The sequence below is a fragment of the Hippichthys cyanospilos genome, chromosome 16, assembly GCF_059441005.1.
Source record: "Hippichthys cyanospilos isolate Australia breed blue-spotted pipefish chromosome 16, RoL_Hcya_1.0, whole genome shotgun sequence".
NCBI classification, from domain to species: domain Eukaryota; kingdom Metazoa; phylum Chordata; class Actinopteri; order Syngnathiformes; family Syngnathidae; genus Hippichthys; species Hippichthys cyanospilos.
This window is the reverse complement of record NC_142384.1, coordinates 7911656-7935640: the sequence shown is the minus strand read 5'-3', so window position 1 is coordinate 7935640 and position 23985 is coordinate 7911656. Positions and strand designations below refer to the sequence as shown.

Sequence of the window (23985 nt, the reverse complement as noted above, 5' to 3'; positions counted from 1 at the left end):
TTTACATATATATATATATATATATATATATATATATATATATATATATATATATATATATATATATATATATATATATATATATATAGACATATATATACTTTAGGACTTATGATAAGAGGAATATTTCATTTTCTTTTCAAATTAAGAGCAAATTAACTGCAAGATAAAACAACTTAGTAGGACTTAGTTTGGTGGCTGTCGTGCTTTAAAAAAAAACAAAACTCATTTTTGCCAACAGCGAGCACATTTTTCATTGGTTTTAGTGTCTTCTATATTTTAAACCAAGTCAAAATTTCCTTGCTTTGTTCAAATTTAATACATTTTTAATTTCTTACTTGAATAAGAAAAAAATCTATTTTTGTTTTACTTAGCTTTGTACATTTTTTCTCTTTTTCATGAATGTTTTCATGAATGTTTTTCATAAGTGTGTTCAAGATGTTTTCCATTTTATTCAGTTCAGTACCGTATTTTCCACACTATAAGGCGCACCGGATTATAAGCCGCACCCTCAAGTAATGACATATTTTAAAACTTTTTCAATCACAATACAGTAATACTCATAGTAATAAGAATAATAACTCAAATAATAACTCTTAACTCTCAGTAGCATAATAACTCCCAAATTTGTGTGTAAACACACAAAAGAAACAGGTAAAGCTTCCTTTATCAGAGAATCCCAATCTCAATATTGATCCATATATAAGGCGCACCTGATTATAAGGCGCACCATCAGCTTTTTTTTCTTTTTTTTAAATGAAGCTTTTAGGTGCGCCTTATAGTGCGGAAAATACGGTAAATTTTGACTAAAATGATTGCTTTTTTTAAATTATTACTTTAATATTATTATTATTAGGTAGCGCGAACAAGTCAAAGTATATAGACTAAAAATAAATTGCCAATACAGTGGACACAAATGAACAGGCTTGCTCTCAGGAGGATATATTAGATCAGGGGTGTCCAACATACGGCCCACGAGTCAGTTCTGACATGTGAACGGGTTTAATCCGGCCCTCGAGATCATTTTGCAATGTAAAGGGTAAAATTGAGTTGATTTTTTTTTTTTTTTTTTTTTAAATAAACAACTTGAAATGTTTTGTGATTAATATTCATGTTAATGCTTTATGATTAACAGTGATGTTGTGCTTGTCCTATTTTGGACAGTATTAAAAAAGAATAATAAATCTGAAGTTACTGTTTAAAAGTGATATAAATATATCTACCATGTTTTTATTGGTCCTAAATTTTCCTCTATGCAGCCCGCAAGCCAAAACGAGTTTTCCTGTATTAAATCCCGCCTCCATTCAGTCATGATTGAATTTTTGGAGATGCTGTGATACCAGAAAGGACCTAATGGTATATCTCAGCAATCCACAGCTAAGTCGGTATCCTCTGGTGCCACCCATGCAATTTCCACATCAGCTTGGGCGACCGGCTGTGGACGAGACGGAAGCCGCCTTCGCCGGCAAAGCATTTACAGATGCGCATCAAACGCCCGCGCAGCAATGTCATCCATCTGATGATTAAACATGTGCTACGACTTGATTGAAGGTTCTTGAAATAAGACTGGATGGAACATTTTTCTCCCGTTGCTTATTCAGTTTTTTTTTTCTCGTGTTTAGCAGCATGTTGGACGTTTTATAATGATAATGCAAGCTCGGCTCTTTGGTGACTTGCGGCAGTTGAAAGCTACGACTAGACAAACGCGCAACGCGACCAAACGTGCGCTTTATGGCCATCCGTGTAGTTTTCACGTCACTCCAAGCGCATGTGTGTAATTACCGATGGGACGCCGACACATCCGGTGCACATTTGCAAAGTTTATTCATTAAAAGTCACAGAAAGAGAGCTCGGTTGGTGGCCCAAGGAGCCACAATGATTAAATCTTTTTTTTATTTATTTAACATAATTGTATAGATTTTATTCATTATTGTTTTGACCAAGATGAGATAAAAGAAATGCTTATTCTATTTTCTTGTTTTTTTTCTGCTTACACTATATACTTTTTTTTTTACAAAGATCACTCCATTACATTTTCTTTCTTTTTTTTTTTTACTCAGATGAGTAAGTTTTCCTTTATTTTTGATTACTATTGTTAACATTTTTAATTTAGCTGAGTACTGTTTTTCCTGATTTTTTTTGTCCCGCTTTCCTGTTTATATTTCTTTTTTTTAACACTTCATTATTTTTTATTTTTTCTTAACTAAGATGAGTAAATTTTATAAATGTTTTCTAAGTACATTTAATTACTTTAATAGCCCATCTTTATTATTATTTTTTTAGAAACAGATTTTTCCTCTACTTTTTACTACTGTAAGTTGAATTTGTCCGTATTTTAAAGATGAGTGAATTTATCTATTTTTTTGGGGGACTGAAATATGTTTTTAGGTTCTATGTTAGTCAACTAATTTCTTTTTTTGTCAGATGAGAAAATCGTTGTTTGTATTAACTCAGCCAAGTACAATTTCTTTCTTTCAACCAACATCAATATTTATTTATTCAGTTGAGACATTTTCTTCCATTTTATTGTTTTTAACTATTATATGATTGCATTTTTTTTCTCATTTTTTACAACAGCGAGCAAAATTATTATTGTTCTTTTCATTTTTTTAACTCAAAGTCCAAATTTCGATTTTTTTTTTCTTCAAAATGCCTACAAATTTTTAATTTTTACTCAGGTGACAAAAATATTTTAATTACCATATTTTCCACTCTATAAGGCGCACTGGATTATAAGGCGCACCTTGAATTATTAACATATTTTAAAACATTTTCCATATATAAGGGGCACCGGATTATAAGGCGCACACTCAATTAATGACACTTTTTCAATCACAATATAGTAATACTCAAAGTAATAACAATAATAACTCAAATAATAACCCTAAACTCACAATAGCATAATAACTCATGTCAATATGACCAACCTCGATCAACTGTAAAGAAAAGAAACAGGTAAAGCTTCCTTTATCAGTTCATTCCCCATCTACGAATCCCAATCTCAATATTGATCCATATAAAAGGTGCACCTGATTATAAGGCACACCATCAGATTAAAAAAAAAAAATGAAGGCTTTTAGGTGCGCCTTATAGTGCGGAAAATCCTGTATATTTTTCTTAGCTCAGGACATTTTTCTTTCTCTTAAACAAAACGTTATTTTATTAAGTTGAGTAATTTTTATGACCAATTTGAGGAATATCTTAACTTTTTTTTTTTTGTCATTTGACAGTGAGCTTTCTTTATAATAAAAAACACACACACAAGTACAGTTTTGTCTTTATTTTCCTGTTGTGTATTTTTTTTTTTTTTTACTAAGCTAAGTATGTTTTTTAAGTAGAATAGATTTCTGTTTTTTTCTTTTTTCTACACTGAGCTGTTTTCTTAATTTGTCTTCCATGGCTGACTGTGTTGAATTCTTGTTCTCACTATTTGTTAAGAAACTGATGTGATTCTTGCAAATCCTCACATTTTAATGTTTTCTCTTCATAGATAATGCGGGCATGAATTGTCCTCATCCTTGCAGAACTTTCAATCTGGCCCGCTTTGCCATCCTACAATCAGTAGGCCCACTCATTCACTGCCGTTGACGGTTATAGACGTATTTATGTTTTCATGAGACACTCAATTGACCAACCTTTAACTGCATGCATTTAGAATGTTTCAAAATACGCTCAGCTGGTTGATGCGCAGAAAGGACAATAAAACTTGAATTTGCATACTAACTGATTGGTAAATGTCATACTTTGCCTCATCTAATCTCCAACATAAGCGCTTAGCGTAGGCGTGGCCTCTAGCTGCACTTCCTCTTCCTATTACACCAGCAGGCCCGCTTCGCCTTCGCAACCAGGCGAAGATGCAGTCAGCAGCCGTCCAGAACCGGCGAGCCGGAGATCCCTTTCGGCAAGCCTCTCCACCCCGTGTGGCGTGACCGTCGGGGTCATGTGATCTGTGCCGAGCGTTGAGGCTTGGGGTCAACCTGCTGCAGGTGGAGAAGATGGAACAGGATCAAGATACGGGGCAGGACTGCTGCCAGGCCGCAGGTGAGCGGAAAAGTGATTTTGTTCTCATTTGAAGTTGATGGAGGATTTTTAGCCATGTGGAGTCTTATTTTGTTTGTTTTTTTTTGCTCTTTATGCCGCTCTTGACAACATCCTCTTTGTCAAAGTTGGACTGACTTCCTGAAAATCATTTTTGGCTGAGTTCATGCTGTTATTCTAATTCAAATCATTTGGCTATTAGGGGGATCTTAGCCGTTGTGGTCTAAATGTTTTGGCTGTTTTTACATGGTTTTAGAGCCGATCAGCAATTTCAAGTAGAAATGATAACCGATCGCCAATCCAAATTAGAAAATGGAGTAATATATTTATTTAAAAGGATAGTCCACTAATTTCACAGTAAAAGGTTTTTATTTTGTCTAATTACTTTATTAAATTTTGTGGGGGGGGTTTTTAACTCCCATTTTCCATATAATGAACATCAGCATTTTGGGGTGATTTTTTTAGGGTTTTGTTGTTACAATATTGAGGTTGAAAGTTTTAATTTTAAGTTTTAGATTTTAATTTGAGCAATTCAACAAATTATTTTAAGTTTTGCTCATGTGATTTTTTTAACCCTTTTTCCATGTAATGAATGTTTTAGTGTTTTGGGAAGATGTTTTAGGGTTTTATTCTTATTATTTTGACCCAATACATTTGATTAGGCATCGATTTTAAGCGTTTTGTCAATTTGTGGGCCGGTTTCAGTCGTACAAAAATAATCCGGGCCCTACTGAGCAAGGTTTTTAAAGCAATATTCCACTTATTCAGCCTTTTGGTAGTAAAATATTTGTATTTTGTGTATAATTAATTTCATGAGAAAGCTATTTGTCGTCAACAATTATTACCTTTCAAAGTGCGCTTTTCTACTTGCTGTCAACTGACATTGACATCACCTGCGCTCAAAAATGAGGTAACTACCAATGACGGCTCGCCTGTTGAACATTTCACAAACCGAGCCATGATTGGTTGACCCGTTACCGAAGCACATGTGATGTCATTTTCATTGTACAGCAAGTGGCAAAATGGCTTTTTTTCAAGTTATTAATGGGACATGAAAAATGATTATTAAATACTACAATAAAAGCTTTGCAAATGATTGTTTATTTTATGTAAATTAATGTATTCACTTTTTTGAGTGATGCTTATTGTATCGCGCAAAAGCACTGAACAACATTAATTACATGGAAAATGGGCCCCCCAAAAAATTACACTAACAGAACAGTTGGTTTGCCCATCTTAAATTCTTACCCTTACTTTAAAATGTCAAATTCGCACAACTCTTTTACGCGACACAGATATGAGCTCATTTACTTCCTTTAAGGACCATAAACCAAAAGAGCCAAAGGGTTGGCAGGGAATGAGTTAAATGCATTAACCCAGTCGGGGCGAGATTGCGCAATCTGAGGTGAGCCGGCCTGATAAAGTTTGCAAATGCAGAACTGTGTGAGGGCACCAACTGCAAACAGGATGCGGTTGGCCAACGCCGCGACGTGCGTCTCGTCTTCGTTCGACGCGCCAGTTAAATGTTAAAACCATCAGGTGAAATCATATTTACTTAGTTCATGTCATGTTTTCCCCTCTTCAAATAAAACTTTTCATGTGATGGTTATGATTTGACGAACTCTTGGTTGGTTTTAGAGCTCTTTATTTCCCTGCAATAATTGCGCTGAAGTGAGCACATTTCTGCTCTTTAGAAGGAAGTCGTTTTGTCTCGATTTACCAAATGCGTCATCTCACACCTAACGGAAGATGAAAAACAACCTTTTTTTTTTTTTTTTTTTTTTATTTTTTCCATTTCAGATGTCCCCAAAGCGCCACAGAAAAGCGAAACCAAGCGATACAGCGAGATCTTCCGAGATTTTGACAACCTAGAGTTATCCTTTATCCCCATGTAAGTGCTAGTTTTTCATTTCCAGTAAGTGCAGTGGCTAGAAAAAGTCTACACACCCTTGTTTAAATTCTATTTTTTGTGATATGAAAAAACAAACACAGCACAATTCATTCCTCCATCAGTAATGTAACCTGTTACCTTAACAAAGCAAAGCGCAGATGTCAAAGTCAAGGCCCGGGGGCCAGATCCGGCCCGAGACATCATTTTATGTGGCCTGCGAAAAACTAATTATGACTTTTATGAGTTTCTTCAACTTTTATTTTTATTTATTTATTTATTTATTTTTGCTATACATACCCATTTTGAAGTTTTGAGCAGCTTCTAATTTTAAAATGTGTAAATGTGTGACGATCATGCTCAATTTTTTTTTTTTTTTTTACTTAATAGTCATAACGGCCCTCCAACAAAAACTATAAGTTCAATGTGAAATGCAGATGATTTGTGGAAAGTACTTTCTGAAGATAGTCTACTTATTTTGCCAAAAAGTTAATATTTTTCTTTAATTAATTGGATGACTAATTAATTTTTCACATTTTTACAGAGGGCAAACAACCGAGATAATGTGGTTGCGCAAGTGTACACACCCTTTTATAAACTGTGATGTGGACATTTTCCAGAATAAATTCAGTTTAACCATTCTGCGATCATGTTGTGATCTTTATATCAAAGTCATTTTACATCAAAGGAAAACCATTGTAAAAAGACACTCAGGAGCTGAAATTTCACCCAGACAGAGTTCGAATATGATTAATTCCAAACACTGCTCTTAAATGGGTGTGCACACTTTTGCAACCACTTTTTTTTTGTTTGTTGAGTTGTACAGATAGTAGGTTGTACAGTGGGGGAGTAAAACTTTTCTTTTATAGTCCCACTTTTTTAGCTGTAACACAAAATCCGTGAGATCAGAAGAAATTGTTCCACCTATGTGTTCTGCCAATGGAGTGTGTCAAATTAAAGATTTCTTCAAAATAGATTTAATGACTACCCTCAGCAAGTATGATGCAGTTGTTGGAGACAGTTTTCTAAATGTAATTATTGTCTGTAGAACCTGATGTGACTCAGCATTTTAGTAAGGCAAAGAAAAGCTGCTAAAATAAGCACTTTGTTGAGCTACAATATATTATTTTTTTTAATGTTTTATTCAGTCTTCTACTTGTATAAACATGAATGTATATTTTAATTTTGTTCAGTGACAAGGATGATCTGCTGTCCGACACTTTGGAGTGCCTCACTGGAGAGAGAACTGAACTTGCGGAGCAGCACGAACCATCTGTAAGAGCTCCATTCTGTACTTAAAAATGTACTCAAAATTAGCGCTGAAAAATTAATGGAATTCCGGTCAAGATGGCAAAGTAGTAAAACTTTATTTTGGGTGGCTGACAGGCTTTACTGGTGTTATTTTTTTGCCGTTCAATATATGTATTTACACCAAGATAAATGACTTAAAATGTCCAGTCCGGATATTTACACATTGTTTTCTAAAGCATGAAAGTTTGAAGTGAAAGTTTGGGCTCACAGAGAATAAGATAACTCATTAATTGCCATGTATAAATCAATCCGAAAAAAATAATCAATCATGAGCATATTAAATGCTTGACACACTAACATATATATTATATATAACATATATGTATATATGTATATCAAAATAAGACATTGGACAATGGTTTTTACCTTGGGAAGACAATGACCAAATCAGTTTCAAAAAGGGAAGTGAATAGCAGAGCAACAATCTCATGTGTAATATTACTTTATTGTTGTTTGGATGTTTTTGTTGTTTTTCTTCACTAAACAATACACAACATAAATTGATAAATAAACTATAAAGAGAAAATATTTCATTATACATTTTATTGAAAAATGAAAATGTTATAAAATTTATATATTTGATAATGACAATGTATATATATATATATATATATATATATATATATATATATATATATATATATATATATATATATATATATATATATATATATATTATATATATATATATATATGTGTGTGTGTGTATTTTTTTAACCCTCTATATATACAATTACAATTACATACATGCATTAATGTAGAATTAATTTGGATTTTCTTAGGAACGCTGTGTAACTACTGAAAGTGATGGGAACCCATCAGGTGAGACTCCATTTTTATTTATTGCAATTGCTATGGGAAGTTGTTTTCACATTAGTCTGCTCAATATAACAACATTCCCCCAAATATTCTCCCATCGTGTCGTCCCACTTAGTTTGTTGTCACACAGTGGCAGCCTTGAGTTGTAATTGCCGCGCAGTAACAAGATTAGGATCCAGATTAAGCAAAGGGCAGCTGCCATCTTTCTCCCCCGCTCGCATGTCTGCTGGCTGCAAACACAAGCGGAAAAGCCAAGAAAAGCAATGACTCAATTTTGGCTGCAGGGGACGCAGGTCAGCGTGATGATATTTATCTCCAAAACCACGGCGCGCTGCTGGCTTTCTTTTTTGTGGTCAACATCTGGCGCCGTCTTAACATCCACTACTTTTCTCCCCTTTCAAGCAGGATTTTTTTTAACTATTTTTGTGTCTGGCAATCTTGCGTGCGTGTTCCCTGCTCCTATTGGCTGGGCATATTCAGCCACGGGTCCCTGTTAACACCCTGAGCAAAGTGTTACTGGGCAGGTGGCCAACATGGAAAGCTCGTCACTCCAACTAATCCTCCACCTCTACTTGGATTTTCATTTCTAAATGAGACTAGGGCAAAGTGAGCATTTTTTGGGACCGCTAAGTGGCGCGTTTGAAGGTGGGAGGCCGTGTGATTGTCTTCTTCGTTGTTGGAGTTGCTGAGGAAGAACCACAAGAAGTGGTGGGGAGGGTGAGGGGTGTCGACACCTTCTCAGCCTATTTTCAACAACGCCTCTTCATTTTATCTACCTCCTGGAAAGTGCTTTTTTCTGGGGCTACTAAGTGAACAGCATAGCGACACCTTCTGGATATGATGAATTGCTTCTCTGAGTGGAGGTCATCCGAGCTTCACTGATACAAAAGAAAAAAGGGCCGTTTTTTTTTTTCGAGCGCCGCCACAATGTTGATGTACTCGTTCCCAGCGCACGAGGCCGACCTGGCGCTGTGTCGCAGCGAGGACGGCGTGGAGACGGCCCTGCACTATGCTAAGATGTGGTGCCGCTACGCCAAAGACCTCCTGGCCTGGATGGAGAAGAAGCTCAGCTTGGGTGAGTGAAACGAAAACTTATATTGACAATTATTTCGGGACACCTGCATGTTTAATTTTTAGTTCAGAGGCACTCAATATGTCAAGGAATGTTGTTAAACCCGTCGGTAAACTATGTAAAAATTATTTTTTAAAGAGCATCAAATGTATTAAAACAATTTTACAATATTTCTTGTTGTATTGTTCATTAAAAAAATGAACAAATCACAGCTCCTCACTAAGTCACTACACTAATATTTAATCTTCACAGGATAAAGAACACATGCCTGTGATTTTTGTCATATTTTCTGCCATCACTCATATCTCAAATGTTTGCTTGCAAGTCAAACAGAAAAAAATCAGCCGATTGACAGCTTCTATCTTGAAAAGCTCATAGGTTTGTTCACTTGCATCTCAAAACACCTCTTGTTACAACATATAACATACTATAATATTAGTTAGCTTTCAGTAGAGTGTTATATTGAGTTAGCTAAGCGACATTCGTATTCTCAATAGCTAAAATGTATTTGTAAAATTATTTCTTCTTCTATCGGTCATAAAAAAATTTTACAAACTTATCACCAAGCTAAGCCACATCACTAAAAGTTATTCTTCACAGAGGATAGAGAATACATATCTGTGATTTCTGTCATATTATCTGCCCGCGCTTGTATCTCAAATGTTTGCTTGTACGTCAATGCAAAATAAAATTTATGGCTTCATCTGAAAGCATTCTAGTACATCTCGAGATAATATAGTACAATATAAGTAAGCTTTCAGTTGAGTGTAGTAATTAGTTAGGTAAGCGACATTCATGTTTGTAATGTTTAATATATTCAATATAGATTGTAAAATAAATTTGTAAAACTATTGTACAATATTTCTTGTGATGTTCATATAAACACGAATAAAACCACAAATAGATATTCTTTACAGAATAAAGAATACATGCAATTTTTGTCAAATTATCTGATAGCAGTTGAATCTCAAATGTATGCAATTCCAAGCAAAAAAAAAAAATCAGCTGAACAACGGCTCATACCTTATAAAAGTAATTTTTCAGTAATTTTCAGTAGTGTCGTATTTAGTTAGCCTAACGGCATTCGTATTAGATATTCTTCGCAGGCAATAAATTGTACATGCCAAAAATTCCGCTGAACGGTGGCTCAAATCTTGAAAAACTCATAGGTAAGTATTACATAGCAAAGTAAGCTTTCAGTAAAGTTCCTTTAGCTAGCTAAGCAACATTACTATTAGTCATTCTTTGCAGCAGATAAAGAATACATGCCTGTGATATTCATTATATTATATCCGTACGCATGTTTCGCCACCCTTAGTATTTGAATTTTTCTCGATGCAACACAGCAACACTCGCACTACTCATAAGCATTTTTATGGTCGTTTTGCATTTTGTGTTAGCATTAAGCTAACAAACACATATTAAAGGTAGCTTTCCACCTCATAAGCTAGCTATCTAGCTATTTTATACGAGACAAAATACAGTAAAGGTGGATTTTTATATAACATTTTTTTGCTTTCTAGCCTTTGTAAAGGCAGGAATTCGGGTTCGCCTTATGTGTGTGTACTAAATGTGTGCTTGTGTGTGACAAATGTGGCATTTATGTCAAGTTCAAGGGTTGGCTAGATTCTCCACACGCAGAGAGGATTAGCGAGGGAGGATTAGCAGAGTGGAGCTAGCTTGTAAGCGGCGACTGTGTTTGGAAAACAAACACAAGCGGTGGCCCATTTCATATCAACAATGAGGCCAAATTTAGATCTGGTTAGCATAGGAGAGTAGATGAGATTTGGATTTCTTGTCATTACAATTTCAAATGCAACCTCACATGATAAAATATGTTCACTATGTATGTATCTATATAGCTTGATGCGATTATATGTTGAATAAAGTCAATCGATTAATCAATATATGTTATTTTTAACAGAACAAGAATTTGCCAAAAATGTCATGAAGGCATCTGAAGCCGCAAAAGCCAGTTTGGCATCTCAGGTATACATTTTGATTTAACTTTTTTTTTTTTTTTTTTCTTGCGCCACTGAAAAACAATCCAATCCTTTGCTTAGGAAACAATGCCACTGCAGTATATCTACGCCATGGCTCTGGAACAAGACCTGAATAATAGTTTGAATGCTCGCAAGACTTCGGACCTTGTGCAAAACCGCTGTTACCAAGTAACTCTCACACGCACAAATGGGAGTTTTGCTCTCCGTCGTTTTGTTTGGTGAAGGTCACCCCGACGCAATGTTGTTAATCCACTATCTCCTGTCGTAAAGGCCTTGGCCGCCAAGAGGAACGAGATTGATAAGTGGCGGCGGGAATTCAAGGAGCAGTGGGCGAAGGAGCAGAGGAAGATGGTAATTGAATTAGGACGACTTCCTGGTTTAGCAACAGCGGTCGGGCAAGCATTTCAACAATGCGTCACGACATTGACATTGCTGGGCCATTTTATGATTGTTTGATGGCAGACTTTTCTCACACTCCGATCAGCCTTCAAGTACCGTATTTCTCAGAGTGCGTCAACCTCGCTTATAAGTCGATCCCCCATTCCTTTTATTTACTTCAATTTGAGTGAATTTTTACAAAAACGCGAGGACAAGACTTCCCCTGACTTTAGTGGTTACACATGTCATGGCTGTACAGTTAAAAGAATGGTGTGTGTTATTAAAATGACCAAATTATGGTACTTTTAGACGTATTTCTTCATCGTATATTGAATGACATACTGTTGAGGTTATCACATGTGTGAGGCAATGCGCGCGCATGCATAGATGCGAATCCTGAAATTAATGCTGCGACAGTAAAACAATTTGAAGTTGCTTCGCTTTATTTTTTTGTGAATTCACCTAAAAGCCCTCGAAGTCTTCAACTAGATCCTCCTATTTAAATCTCAGACCTCCTCTCCTTCCTGCTCATCATTTGCACAAACACCCTCGTTCCGGTAGTCATCTTCGGACCCATCCAATTTGTTTGACAGGGAGGTCTTCGAAGATGATTTGCTAATTATCTTACTTGGGATGTTCTTGACCCAAGTGACGACTGTTGTGAGATCAGAGCATGGAAGGTTGCCCTTTGCTGTTTCTCCCCCCAACTGCCCACATCCATGCCGGCTTGTTCATCACACGTCTAAGGGCTTAAGGAGACAAGTGAAGCCATCTTTTCCTTTTCATAATGCGTCAAAGTCTGCCAAAGAAACTATCCACGAAGCCTCATTGTTGACACAAAAGAGGCAATTAGGCAACGCTTGATGAAAGTTCAATTTTGCAATGTTCTGTGCAAACGCCTTAAAACGTATGCATTCCATATTGAATGAGGGGTATATATAATCCTTGTAATTGACGTTATTTACTTATTTCGCATTCGAATTAATGTTACTCAAACACGTGTGGAAAAAATTGGTCTGTTTTGAATTATGCGGGTATAAGTCGACCTTCCAGATATGGGGTTTGAAAATGAGGAAAAAAAACTCAACTTGTACTCGGAGTAATACGGTAATGACTATTTTAATAATTTGATTAATATGATCTACTTTTTGAAGAAAATGTATAGAGAATCTGTAGCTCATAGTCCGAAATTTACCGTATTATGCTTTTATGAAATAAGGGATACACCGATTGGCATTTTCATTTTGACAAATATCCATTTTTTTAAAACTCCATCAACCAATAAAATAATGATTTCAAACTGTGTTAACCTCAGGGGACTCATTTTTCTGTATTTTCTTTATACAAGATGCTTCTCAAGCTCCATCAAAATCTTCAACGCAATTAGGAAATTGCGGGGCTTTTTTTTCCATCTTTTGCGTCTGCTTTTCTATTTTTTCAGAACGAAGCAGTGACGGCTTTAAGAAAGTCTCGTCAGCAATACTACCAGCGCTGCGACGAGCTGGAGAAGGCTAAAGCTATCACGGCTAAAACCGTAGACGACCCGGGCGGCATCAAAACTATGGACAAGAGGAGGAAGTCCAAGGATGAAGCTCAGTCCAAGGCAAGAGCAATCCTGGATTTTATTTTTCTTTTCCTCCATTTTTAATCTCTTGTCTTCTCAAGGTGATGGAATCCGAGCTCCTTTACAGACAATGCGTGCATGACGCCAAGCTCCACCAGGACGAGCTGGTCAAGGTCAAAGAGAGAATCGTCTCTCACACCCGCAAGCTCATCTGCCAGGGTGACACGGTCCTCAAGCAGGTCAGCGCGAGCTAGCGCGTCCACGGAAAGATGTCCTCACTCTAACGCCATCTCCGTGCGTCCGCCAGGTCACTGTCAACATGTTCTACTACCAGCGGCAGCAGACCGAGCCGGTTCCTTTGGGTTATCACAACCTGGAGCTGACGTGCCGTTCCCTGGAGCCCGGGGAGCCCTACTTGATGTACGTCCGCAGCAGGCGGCGCCAGGAGGCACCTCTGCAGATCTTCTCCTTCCAGGAGTATGTGCCTCAAGGGAAACGGTACGCCAGATGCTTATTACTTTAACCCTTGTGCATTATTTGGTCCAATCCTTCTATCTTTACATCAGAGGCATTTTTACATCAAAATGGGAGCATTGAAAGAAGACACTAGGGAGCTGAAATTTCACCCAGATGGTGACAACATGTCAAAGTTTAAATTTTCATTGTCACACCAGCTGGAGTGTGCCTTCCCTTTGCGAAAACTCTGTGAGAATGATGAGGGAGAACATGACCCCAAAATGGTCAAAATACTGCATAAAGTTAAAAAAAATGATCATGTCTTAGTGACATTTTTAGCATGTTTGTCCTTTTTAATACAACGTTCCATCGCAGTTAGATTATTACAACCTCACTCTATCGCTTTTTCTCTTTATGACCATAACTTTTTCTATTGCAGGTTTGTTTACCTTACTATTTTTCTTACTTTTAAGTCGGATCAGTCCAAAAATATACTGATTTTAAGGATGTTGTTTTTTTTCTTTTCTTTTTTATCATAAGAAACACTTAAAAAAAGGAACTAAAGCACAAAAAAAACAAGCTCTCTTGTGGATTTTTATTTTTGACTTTAGGTTTTTCTATTGCAGGTTTAGCTCATAGTTTTACTTGTTATTTTTCTTCCTTTTAAGTCGGATCAGTCCAAAAACTTACAGATTTTATGTTGTTACTTTTTAGCAAAAGAAACACTTAAAAAAGTCAACAAAGGCATAAGAAAAAAACGTTTTTTTTGAATGAATGAATCATTTATGACCATATATTTTTATTCGTGGTCTTTCTTTCTTCTACCACTTTCTAAATCAGACCTGACAAAAAATTTAGATTTCAGGGAATTTTTCCCTTAATATTTTTCTTGATAAATTTGTATGAATGTGTGTAAAATAACTAAATGTTGTTTAGGAATAAGCGTAAAACCAGCAATCCCCTGAGCTCACTGCAGGACTCCTCACCTCACACAGATGACAGCCCCTACCGACAACCTGGTGAGTCCACTAAGTCACCAATTAACATCTTCTCACCTCCATTTGATTAGCAAGTCAATAATGTGTCTGCCGATTTTTAGGGAGATTCACTTTCAGCGACAATGAGAGCGTTGGCGGCAGTTTGGAATCTCTTTCAAGCCCGGGTAACACTACCTTTAAACAATGTCTTAAATTATATGCAATGACGTAAAAAAATATGACTGGAGTGTTATCTTTTCCTTTTTTGTTGCAAACATGGCAGCTCACATTCACAGGCGAGTTCCCAGAACATACAACTTGCTGGCAGATGACATGGATGACCGTGATGTGGCGTCTGAATCTGGTTTGTTTCGTCCCTTTTTTGCCTCTAGGAACATAGCGTAATTTTTGGACTATCAGCCGCATATGCCACATCATGCCTAAACACAGAGTGAATGTAACTGCATGTTTAGAAATAAAAGCAGCACCAACATAATTTCAACATTACATAGACACACCCAGGTTGTTGGAATAATGCACCAACACAACAGTCACGCGCCTAATTGTATTTACTAGTGGATACTGCCTCCTGGTGGCAAGTAATATGGCAGTTCAAACTCAAAATCATTCAATAGCGTCTTCTCCTGTCACCCTTTGGTTACTGGGAGATTGTAAGATTTATTTCCTTCCTCATGCATTTTACTAAGTGTCAGTTATATGCGGATTTTTACAATGCACGGGCCGGCCTTCTCCCTATTTTTGCACCAAATAGCTGAGGGTAAACAATAAATACATTCCTAACACCTTGAACACAATAGACGTAGAAGAACGTCAACAGGAATCCAACCAAGGAGTGCCATCGACGTCAACCAATGTCTTTTTTTTGGTTGGGAGGCAGAGAAAAGATTGAGGCAGCTCCGGTTTCATCATTGAAATGGAAATTACATTATAAAGAATTACATTATCGTCAGTCACAGTGCTTGAAATTGGTTGGCATTAAAAGAGTTAAAAACAATATTCCAACAGTCCTCGCCATGTGTGTTTGTATGCCTAGTAATTGAACGAGTGTCATTTAACCCGCTTATGCAAAATTTGCAATTTTTCACTGTATTTTCTCATTTTATTTTTCACCCATTCTTTGCACGACTTCCTTGCATTGCTCATCTTATCAGTCATTCCTTGTAAAAATTAAAAGTTGTTAAGTTTTGAATGCTTGACTCGACTAACAAATATCATGTATTTTGGCTGATTATTTTTGGCTAATTAATTGATGGAGCCCTACTTAAAAGTTAGGCTTTGAAAATCTTTTTTAGGATGCAAAACCGCTTGGCAATTTTCTCAGCTGCAGTAAGATTGTATCGATAGATTATTAAAGTAAGTTTTCTATCTTATTTTTATGCAGAATGCCTCGACGGCCAGCATGTCAAAGTTCGCACCCCGTCCCGGGCGGCCCTAACTCACCGGCTGAGAAAACTGAAGAGCAAGATGGTGAAATGCAAGCAGTGCGACAACTACATTTACGTCAACGGCGTGGAATGCGTGGAGGTGCGCGCCCCTCCAACGTCTTTTTCAAAGAATCCTGCTGGTGTTTTTTCCAATACAATTTTGCCTCCCTCAGTGCGGCCTGGGTTTGCACAGGAAGTGCATGGAAGTATGTCAGATGGAGTGCGACAACAACAAGGGGACGGTGTTTGGCGTCCCCCTGTCTTTGTTACTGCGGGACACGCCGAACGACGTCCCATTCGTGGTACGACGCTGCACAGCCGAGATCGAGAATCGTGCACTATCCTTGCAGGTATCTTTTCTTTTTTTTTTTGTTAAATTATACACACCTGGGAATTCCTGAGATTTAGCCTATTCATTTGTGTCCTCTGTAATGGACATTAGTTTTTGGTCTTTATCTTTTGATCCACCCCACTAAGTTCCAGTGGCCTCAGTAGAAGATATCATTCCCTTTCCAATGTTGTCTCATGTGTTTGGGTGGGATGTAATGCTTTTTGCTGTCCTGCTGAGACAAAATGGACGCAACAGTGTCTCAAATCTTAATCTACATATTCATCATTCATTTGATTGTAAGGAACAGAAATTATGTGTCTGGGTCTCTTTGACCCAGGGGGAATTTCAGAAATGTGTGAAATCCAATACTTTGTTTTAACCAGTGATGTATATTCATTTTTCAATAAAATAAATAATATCTGTGGGTCAATATGACCCGGAAGTGTGTTAATTTATCCAAAACGTCAAAAACTGTAATCGTAAACCCACTCACAAAGTAACAAAGGCAATACTTAAGTTATACCCGTGTGTTACAATTGGTTTCTCTGGCATAGTAATAACACCTTGGGTCATTTTGACCCGGGCTCATGCGTAATCATCCAAATAATTCAGAGATTTTTGTGTGTTGCTAACTAACAAATCTTGAAATTGCTTTCTATTCCCCCTTAAGAAATAGCAATATTATTCTTGGGTCATTTTGACCCGAATTTCGTTTATTTATCAAAAAAGGTTCCAAAAATGTTTATTATTTATATTAGACAAGCAGACGCTTTGTAATGAAAACCTACATTCAACATTTACTTGTACTTTCAAATGGTCACTTTGAACCACAACATAACAGGAATGGTTAAAGTGATTACTAATTTAGCCATTCTCAGTATGAAAATTGTAATAATTTGCTTAAAAAAACAATTTACTTACAAGATGCTTTTAAAAACACATTTTGCTACTTTCTCTCAGGGGGCGGAGCTACAAGGTGGTGGAAAATCGTCCTTACATTTAGGGGAACATTGTGATATCTATGATTTTTCTTTTCCACCCCATTTTCCATTTATACCTGTCAGTTATTCCAATAAACGCATATTTATATTTAAATGTATCCAAAAAATATTTTATTTCATGAAACTTTGATCTTCTAGCCACCCTATAGAAAAGTTTCTAGCTACGCCTCTGCTTGCTGTTGATTGCAAATGACATTACATATACTCAGAATAGAATACAATAGAATAGCATAGAATAGAATAGAATAAAGTGGAAATGGCTTAATAAGTATAACTTTGTTACTTTATTATTCTAGGAACTTTTTGTAGCATGATAGAAGAATAAAAGTCCATTTTTCATAATATCATCTAAATGGGAGATGTCATCAATATCATTTATTTATGAACTAAGGGGGTGTATCGAGTGAGCGGGTCCAAGCCTCGAGTCCAGAAGCTGTGCCAGGCCTTGGAGGAGCTCAAAGGGGACGTGGACCTCTCCGAGGTGTCCCCACATGACGTCACCTGCATCCTCAAGCACTTCTTCAAGGCGGTACGTCACCCGATAGAATTTCTAGAATTCTTTGCCATTACCTTTCTGGTTTTGCCAATCAGCTTCCGGAGCCGCTGCTGACATTCGAACTCTACAACGAGTTCATCGCGGCGGGGAGGAGCATCCAGCACGTGGGCGACTGGGAATCCACGCAAGACACTAACGACTTTGTGGACCTTGTTGGGAACCTGCAGCAGCTACTGCAAAAGCTCCCCGTCTGCCGTTATAACACTTTGCAGCACCTCATACTCCATCTGCATAAGTGAGTTGGAAAAAACTACGCTGCCACCAGCTACTTTTTTCTATTTTTGTTTCAAGTTGTGACTTCCAACATTACCTCATTCACTACCATTGACAGCTAGATAGACAGCATAGTTCCTTGGCACCAAACTGCAACAAGATGCGGCAAAGCACTAATTTTGTCTAAAAGAAGCTCCTTGCCTCACTTCAACATAGTTTGCTAGCAGCCACCACATGTTAGCAAAGTAATAATTTTGTCTAAATAGAGCTCATCAATTCTCAAAATCTGTATTATCTCGGCTCCAAGATGAAACAAGGCAGAGGCTAAGCTCTACTTTTGTCTAAATAAAGCGCCTCAACTCATTTCAACATAGTCCCTTTGCTTTACAACATGCTCGCAAAGTTCTACTTTAGTCTAAACTCAGATCATTTATTTACTTCAAAATAGTTTCTTGGCTCTAAGAAGGTGACTAAGCACGCCCTTTGTCAAAATAAAGCTTCTCAACTCACTTCAATGTAGTTCCTTTGAACTGCCACAACACGCATGCAAAACTCTACTTTAGGCTGAAAACAGATCATTTACTCACTTGAAAATAGTTTCTTGGCTCCAAGATGCCACAAAAGAGAAACTAAGCACTAACTTTGTTAAAATAAAGCTCCTCAACTCCCTTCAACATAGTTCCTTTCAACCCAGATGCCACAAAATGCTGGGAAGGTTCTACTTTTGTCTGAAATTAGCTCCTTTACTTACTTCAAAATGGTTTCATGGCTCCATGGTCACCACAAGACGGTGACAAAGCACTACGTTTGTCTTAGTAAAGCTTTTCAACTCACTTTAACATCGGAAATGGCGCAAGATGCTGGGAAAGCACTGCCTTTGCCTAATAGAAGCTCCTCAACTCACTCCAACAAAGGTCATTGATATTGCAATGCCACACGATTCTAGCAAGGCACTGATTTTGTCTAAAAGGAGTTCCTTCGCACAACATAGTTTATATTTACCCAGATGCCACCATATGACAGCAAAGGACTCATTGTGTCCAAATTAACCTCCTTAATTCACCTCAACATAGTTCCTTGGCATAAAGTTGTCACGAGATGCTCATAAAACACTAGGAAGCTGCTTAGCTCACTTTCAAATTGTTTCTTTGCCTCCAGATTCACCATAAGAACTATTAATTTGGTCTAAATGGAGGTCCTCAACTCACTTAAGCATTCGGTTTCTTTGCACTAGGGTGGCTAAGCACTACTTTTGTCTCAGTAAAGCTCCTCAGCGAGAGAGTGAGTTTTTGAACTATGTCCCCCATCAAAAAACTACAAAATAGGTGAAATTGTAAGCTGCGAATTTTCAGGTTAATTAGACACTGCCATCTACTGGCTTAGCATACATATTACACCTATTTTTTTATTTATTCTACAAACTTCATACTTAACTTTAGACTTCCACTTGCTACTGTATTTTAATAACATTTTGGCTGCATTAGCATGTTTTTACGCGCCTTCAATTTACTTCTCGGGTATCCCCGCAGGGTGTCCCGAAACAACGAGAACAAAATGTCTTCCAACAATTTGGGCATCGTCTTCGGTCCGACTCTCCTTCGCCCTCCGGTGTGCACGGACCAGCCCGCCGTGGCCCTGCAGGAAAACACCTACCAGGCCTTACTGGTGGACTTCCTCATCTCGCACCACGACAAGGTCTTCGTCCTTCGCCAGAGAACCGGGACGCCCACTGCCCCTCCGGCCCCCACGGGTCCTCTTCCAGAGACCCCTCCCAGACGCACGTGTCCCCTGGAAGGAGACTCGGACTCCAGAACTGAACAAGGAACATCTTCCAGGGAGCGCCCTTACTCCCTCGAAGTAAGTTGGACGGTTATTTTACGTGATTTCAGTCAAAATTCCTTCTTTGAAAAGCTCCGCTTTTAGCTGTGCCTGAGACCTAATGAACTCATTCAATGCCAAAGTAATATTTTTATTTATGTATTTATTTATTTATGTATTTATTTATTCATTTATTCGAGAGTCCGACTCCAGACATTCAAGCCCAGGTACTTCCTTCAAGTGTTTGACTTGGGAAAAAAATGGGATTGAATGATTGGTCTCTTAGCAAAAACGTAAAAAGATGTTTCCGGGATTGAATGAGTTAAGAGCGCTGTTGCTTTGAGAACCTCGGCTTTATTTTGTCCAGATGACCTCACTGGAGAGCCGCTGCTTGGCTTGCGTCTTGTTTTTCCTCCATTTCTTTTGCCTCTCACTTGGCGTTTCACTTTAAGAAGCTCCAGAAAGCTGAGATGTAGACAAAAGTATTTGGACACCTGGTGGCTTTTATTACACTGAAAATTCTTGTAAATTGTGGACATTTGCAGTTTGACAGCTGCCAGGGATTTAGGGCAACTAGTCAATGTTCCATTTCAAAAAAAAAAAAAAAAAGTTATGTTCTCGGGCACAGTCAGTCACTCGGCTCTCAGAATCTGAGGCAAATCGAATCAAAGACCCTTGAGACACGCCAATCAACTTGTGTCATTCCAACAGAGCGAAAGAATGAAGAGAGAGTCGAGCGAGGGTTATATATCTGACAAGTCGTCATCCAATGAGGCAGTGGACCAGCTCGGCCCCGAAGCCAATGACAGAGCAGGTAGGCGGGACTAGAGCCTTAGAATCGTTAGTTGGCTTACAGACGTTATTATTATTGTGCTGTGGTCTATTTTGAAGATGATGCTAGCTCAGTGGTTTGCCGGCTAACCCGCTAGTTCCTTTTTACTGACTTTGGGGATTTTTCTGTCGTGAAGTAAGACTTCCTTCCTCCCTTCTACACTCTTTTTGTTTGACTGTGTTACTGTTTATTTTCAGTTCTTCTTTGGAGCACCTTTACCAAGGCTTTGTTCATCGAGTGTGTGTGTGTGTGTGTACATATATATATATATATATATATATATATATATATATATATATATATATATATATATATATATATATATATATATATATATATATATATATATATATATATATATATATATATATATATATATATATATATATATATATATATATATGTGATCAGGAAATCCATATCATCATCCATATCATTCAAAACGAGGTTTGACAATGCCTTCAAATTCAGATGGTCTCATGCTTATTAAGAGGTCAAGAAATCCTAGGTCGTACCTCTTGAAAATGCACAGCTTTGAACTGAAAGATATTTCAAGTCCTAAAGCAGCTTCCACATCATTAAAAACAAAGTTTGACTATGCCTCCATATTCAAATGGTCTCAACTACTTTGCAAGGTCAAATTCAAGATATTCCCTCTTGAAAATGCAGAGCTTTGAACTGGAAGATATTTCAATTCATAAATCACCTTCCACATCATTGAAAATAAAGTCTGGAAACGCCTTTGAATTAAAATGGTGTGAAAACTCATTAAGAGGTCAGGAAATTCAAGCTAGTACCTCTTGAAAATACACAGCTGTGAACCGTAAGTTATTCCACTCAATAATGAATCAACCGCATCATTACAAAAAAGTTTAAAAAACCGTAAGAGGTGAAGAAATTCAAGCTATTGATAATGTATTTAGTTGTAAATTGAAAGGTATTACAGCGCCATCCACATCATTACAAAGTTTGGAAACACCCTCAGAGTTAAATGATTTCAAACAAATTAAAAGGTCAAGAAATTCAAGCTAGTACAGCGAGAAACAGATGTGAACCGAAAGGTATTACACTTCATAAAGTACCATCCACAAAATTAACAAAAAGTTTATAAACATCTCATTCAGTTGGTCTCAAACAGGTTGCGAGGTCATTAAATTCAAACTATTGTCTACTGAAATAAAAAAAAAAAATAGTGTAAATTGAAAATAAATCATTCAATAAATTGAAAATACATCATCCACACCATGAAAAACAAAGATTGGAAAGAACTTTAAAAGCTCTCAAACACATTACAAAGTAAATAGAAGTACTGAAGAACTGAAACGTATTCCAGCTCATAATTAATCATCCACATCATGAGAAAAAAAAACTGGAAACCTTCAAATTCAAATGTTGTCAAACATCCCAAAAAACTCAAGCTTGTAAATGCACAGCTATGAACAGAAATTCATTGCAGGTCATAAAGAACCATCCACCAGACAAGAAAATTTCAGGATGCGGAAAGCTGTTTTCTCCATTGTAGCAAGTTGTTTATATGCATTGTGTCTATCGTCTGGGTCTGACGTGTTTTTCTTCTTTTTTTTTTCCCCCTGCAATTTTCTGTTTCTGTAACTTGATTGATGTGAATCAGGGCTAAAATCATGAACGTAAATGTTGCTTGACTTTATGAAGAAAAAAAATATATGTTTTTTTTCTCCTCCTGGTGTCCCAGTCGTGGCTATGAGCGGAGCCCTGGGCAAGACCGATCAGGACCCAATGCGGGACTTCGCCTCGGACAAGCCGCACTTCCGCTTCACCAGGCAGCCCGTCAAGTACCACCGCCATCACAACCCGAGAGGCCGAACTTCCGGACAGAGCCGCGCCGCCGTTCGGCCCGCCCCGCCTTCCGCGGAGCCTCAGGGAAGCGGCGACAGCAGCCGCAGCTCCTCCCCGGACCGAGCCGCGCTCGGCGCCGGTCCCGCCGAGGACGTTCCGCCCGTCAGCCCGCGGGACGTGGTGCAGTACATGCTCGGGCTGGAACCGGCCGCCTCACCTGGGGTTAACGTGAACGATGCAAACCGGAGAACGTGGTGCCATTCTCCCAGGGCGCTTCCTGCAGAGCAGCACTTCACCTCTCCGGCGCAGAAGATTTTGTCCGGTCTGAAACTGAGGCGCAGCCAATCAGGCAAGGAGGAGCAACTTTTTGTGTGAGCGTCAGCACCGAACGTGAATTTCGTCACCGGTGTTGACTTGCATGCCTCGGCACGTGGGCGGCACTGGATTGTCACGTTTTCACCTGAAAAAGGAATAAGCGCTCACCTTGTGGGGTATATTAGTCTACTTTTTAGAGGGATGCAAATGGATTGATAGCAGGGTGCACACTTAATATTCTGACCTCATTTTGTCCACTTCTTTCAAAGTAAAGTTCACCAAGACGAATTATTGAACTATGAGTTGAAAAGATTACTCTGAGTGAATATCCTGTGGTCTGGAGTTGTTGACTGGGTTTTCTCGAAATCAACAAAAATAATCTTTTTTCCCTATATACGCATATGTATGTGTGTATGTATGTTTGTATAACGAACATACATACAGTATATATATATATATATATATATATATATATATATATATATATATATATATATATATATATATATATATATATATATATGTATAATTTGTGTGTGTGTGTATATATATTTATATATACGGAGAAAGTGAGAGAATGTCAAATGACTATTTTTAATCAGATTATTCACACCTTTGCATCTAATTATTTTTAAGATTACCTGTTATCGTGTTAATTATTTCTACATTTGATGTCTGTTCATTACCAGTATTTTTGCGAGCAGCTCCCTCATAAAAGGTTTCATTCTCTCATTTTGAAACACTTTTTTCAAGTTAGTTTCATTTCAAAATAAATGACAGTTCCAATCTGTTGAAAATCGCCTGCTGAATTTCACGATGCAATGCTTAATGGTTGAACAAACTTGTCATTTTTGGCGTCTCCTTATGAATAATGATTTTTATTTAAATGAACTGGGAATTTTGCCTGGTGCCAACAATGTAAACGGATTTTTGTCTTATTTTGGCTTTTTTAAACAGTAATGCAAATAACGTAAATTGGGCTTGAGGCTTTTTTTATGTTTGGTTGACGTATTTCTTTCAAAATACAAGTTGTCGTTTTGTGCTTTTCTTCTTGCACCTCTCCTTTCTTGCCACACAGTGGTGCTGTTCTCACTGCAACGTACACCAGCACTCGCCACCGCTTAAAATGGCAAACCTATAAAGCCAAACGTTA

The 23985-nt window shown here is 37.6% G+C and overlaps 1 protein-coding gene across 2 annotated transcripts; it reads left to right on the top strand.

Moving 5' to 3' along the window:
- The first annotated feature begins 3863 nt into the window (after nucleotides 1–3863).
- On the top strand, nucleotides 3864–23876 carry gmip (GEM interacting protein). Of its 2 annotated transcripts, XM_088437805.1 has the most exons (21): nucleotides 3873–4041; nucleotides 5839–5929; nucleotides 7120–7201; nucleotides 8020–8059; nucleotides 9006–9131; nucleotides 11053–11117; nucleotides 11192–11299; nucleotides 11402–11482; nucleotides 12951–13112; nucleotides 13175–13312; nucleotides 13381–13571; nucleotides 14466–14548; nucleotides 14629–14691; nucleotides 14790–14870; nucleotides 15909–16051; nucleotides 16125–16301; nucleotides 17675–17812; nucleotides 17875–18074; nucleotides 19582–19909; nucleotides 20582–20684; nucleotides 22414–23876. In XM_088437805.1, exons 1-21 carry the CDS (start codon nucleotides 3996–3998, stop codon nucleotides 22890–22892), a joined length of 2925 nt encoding a protein of 974 aa, XP_088293931.1. In that variant the 5' UTR covers nucleotides 3873–3995; the 3' UTR covers nucleotides 22893–23876. The 2 variants fall into 2 exon arrangements, with proteins under 2 accessions (XP_088293932.1, XP_088293931.1); XM_088437806.1 differs by lacking the exon at nucleotides 20582–20684 and having other exon boundaries at nucleotides 3864–4041; nucleotides 22414–22573.
- The last annotated feature ends 109 nt before the right edge of the window (nucleotides 23877–23985 follow it).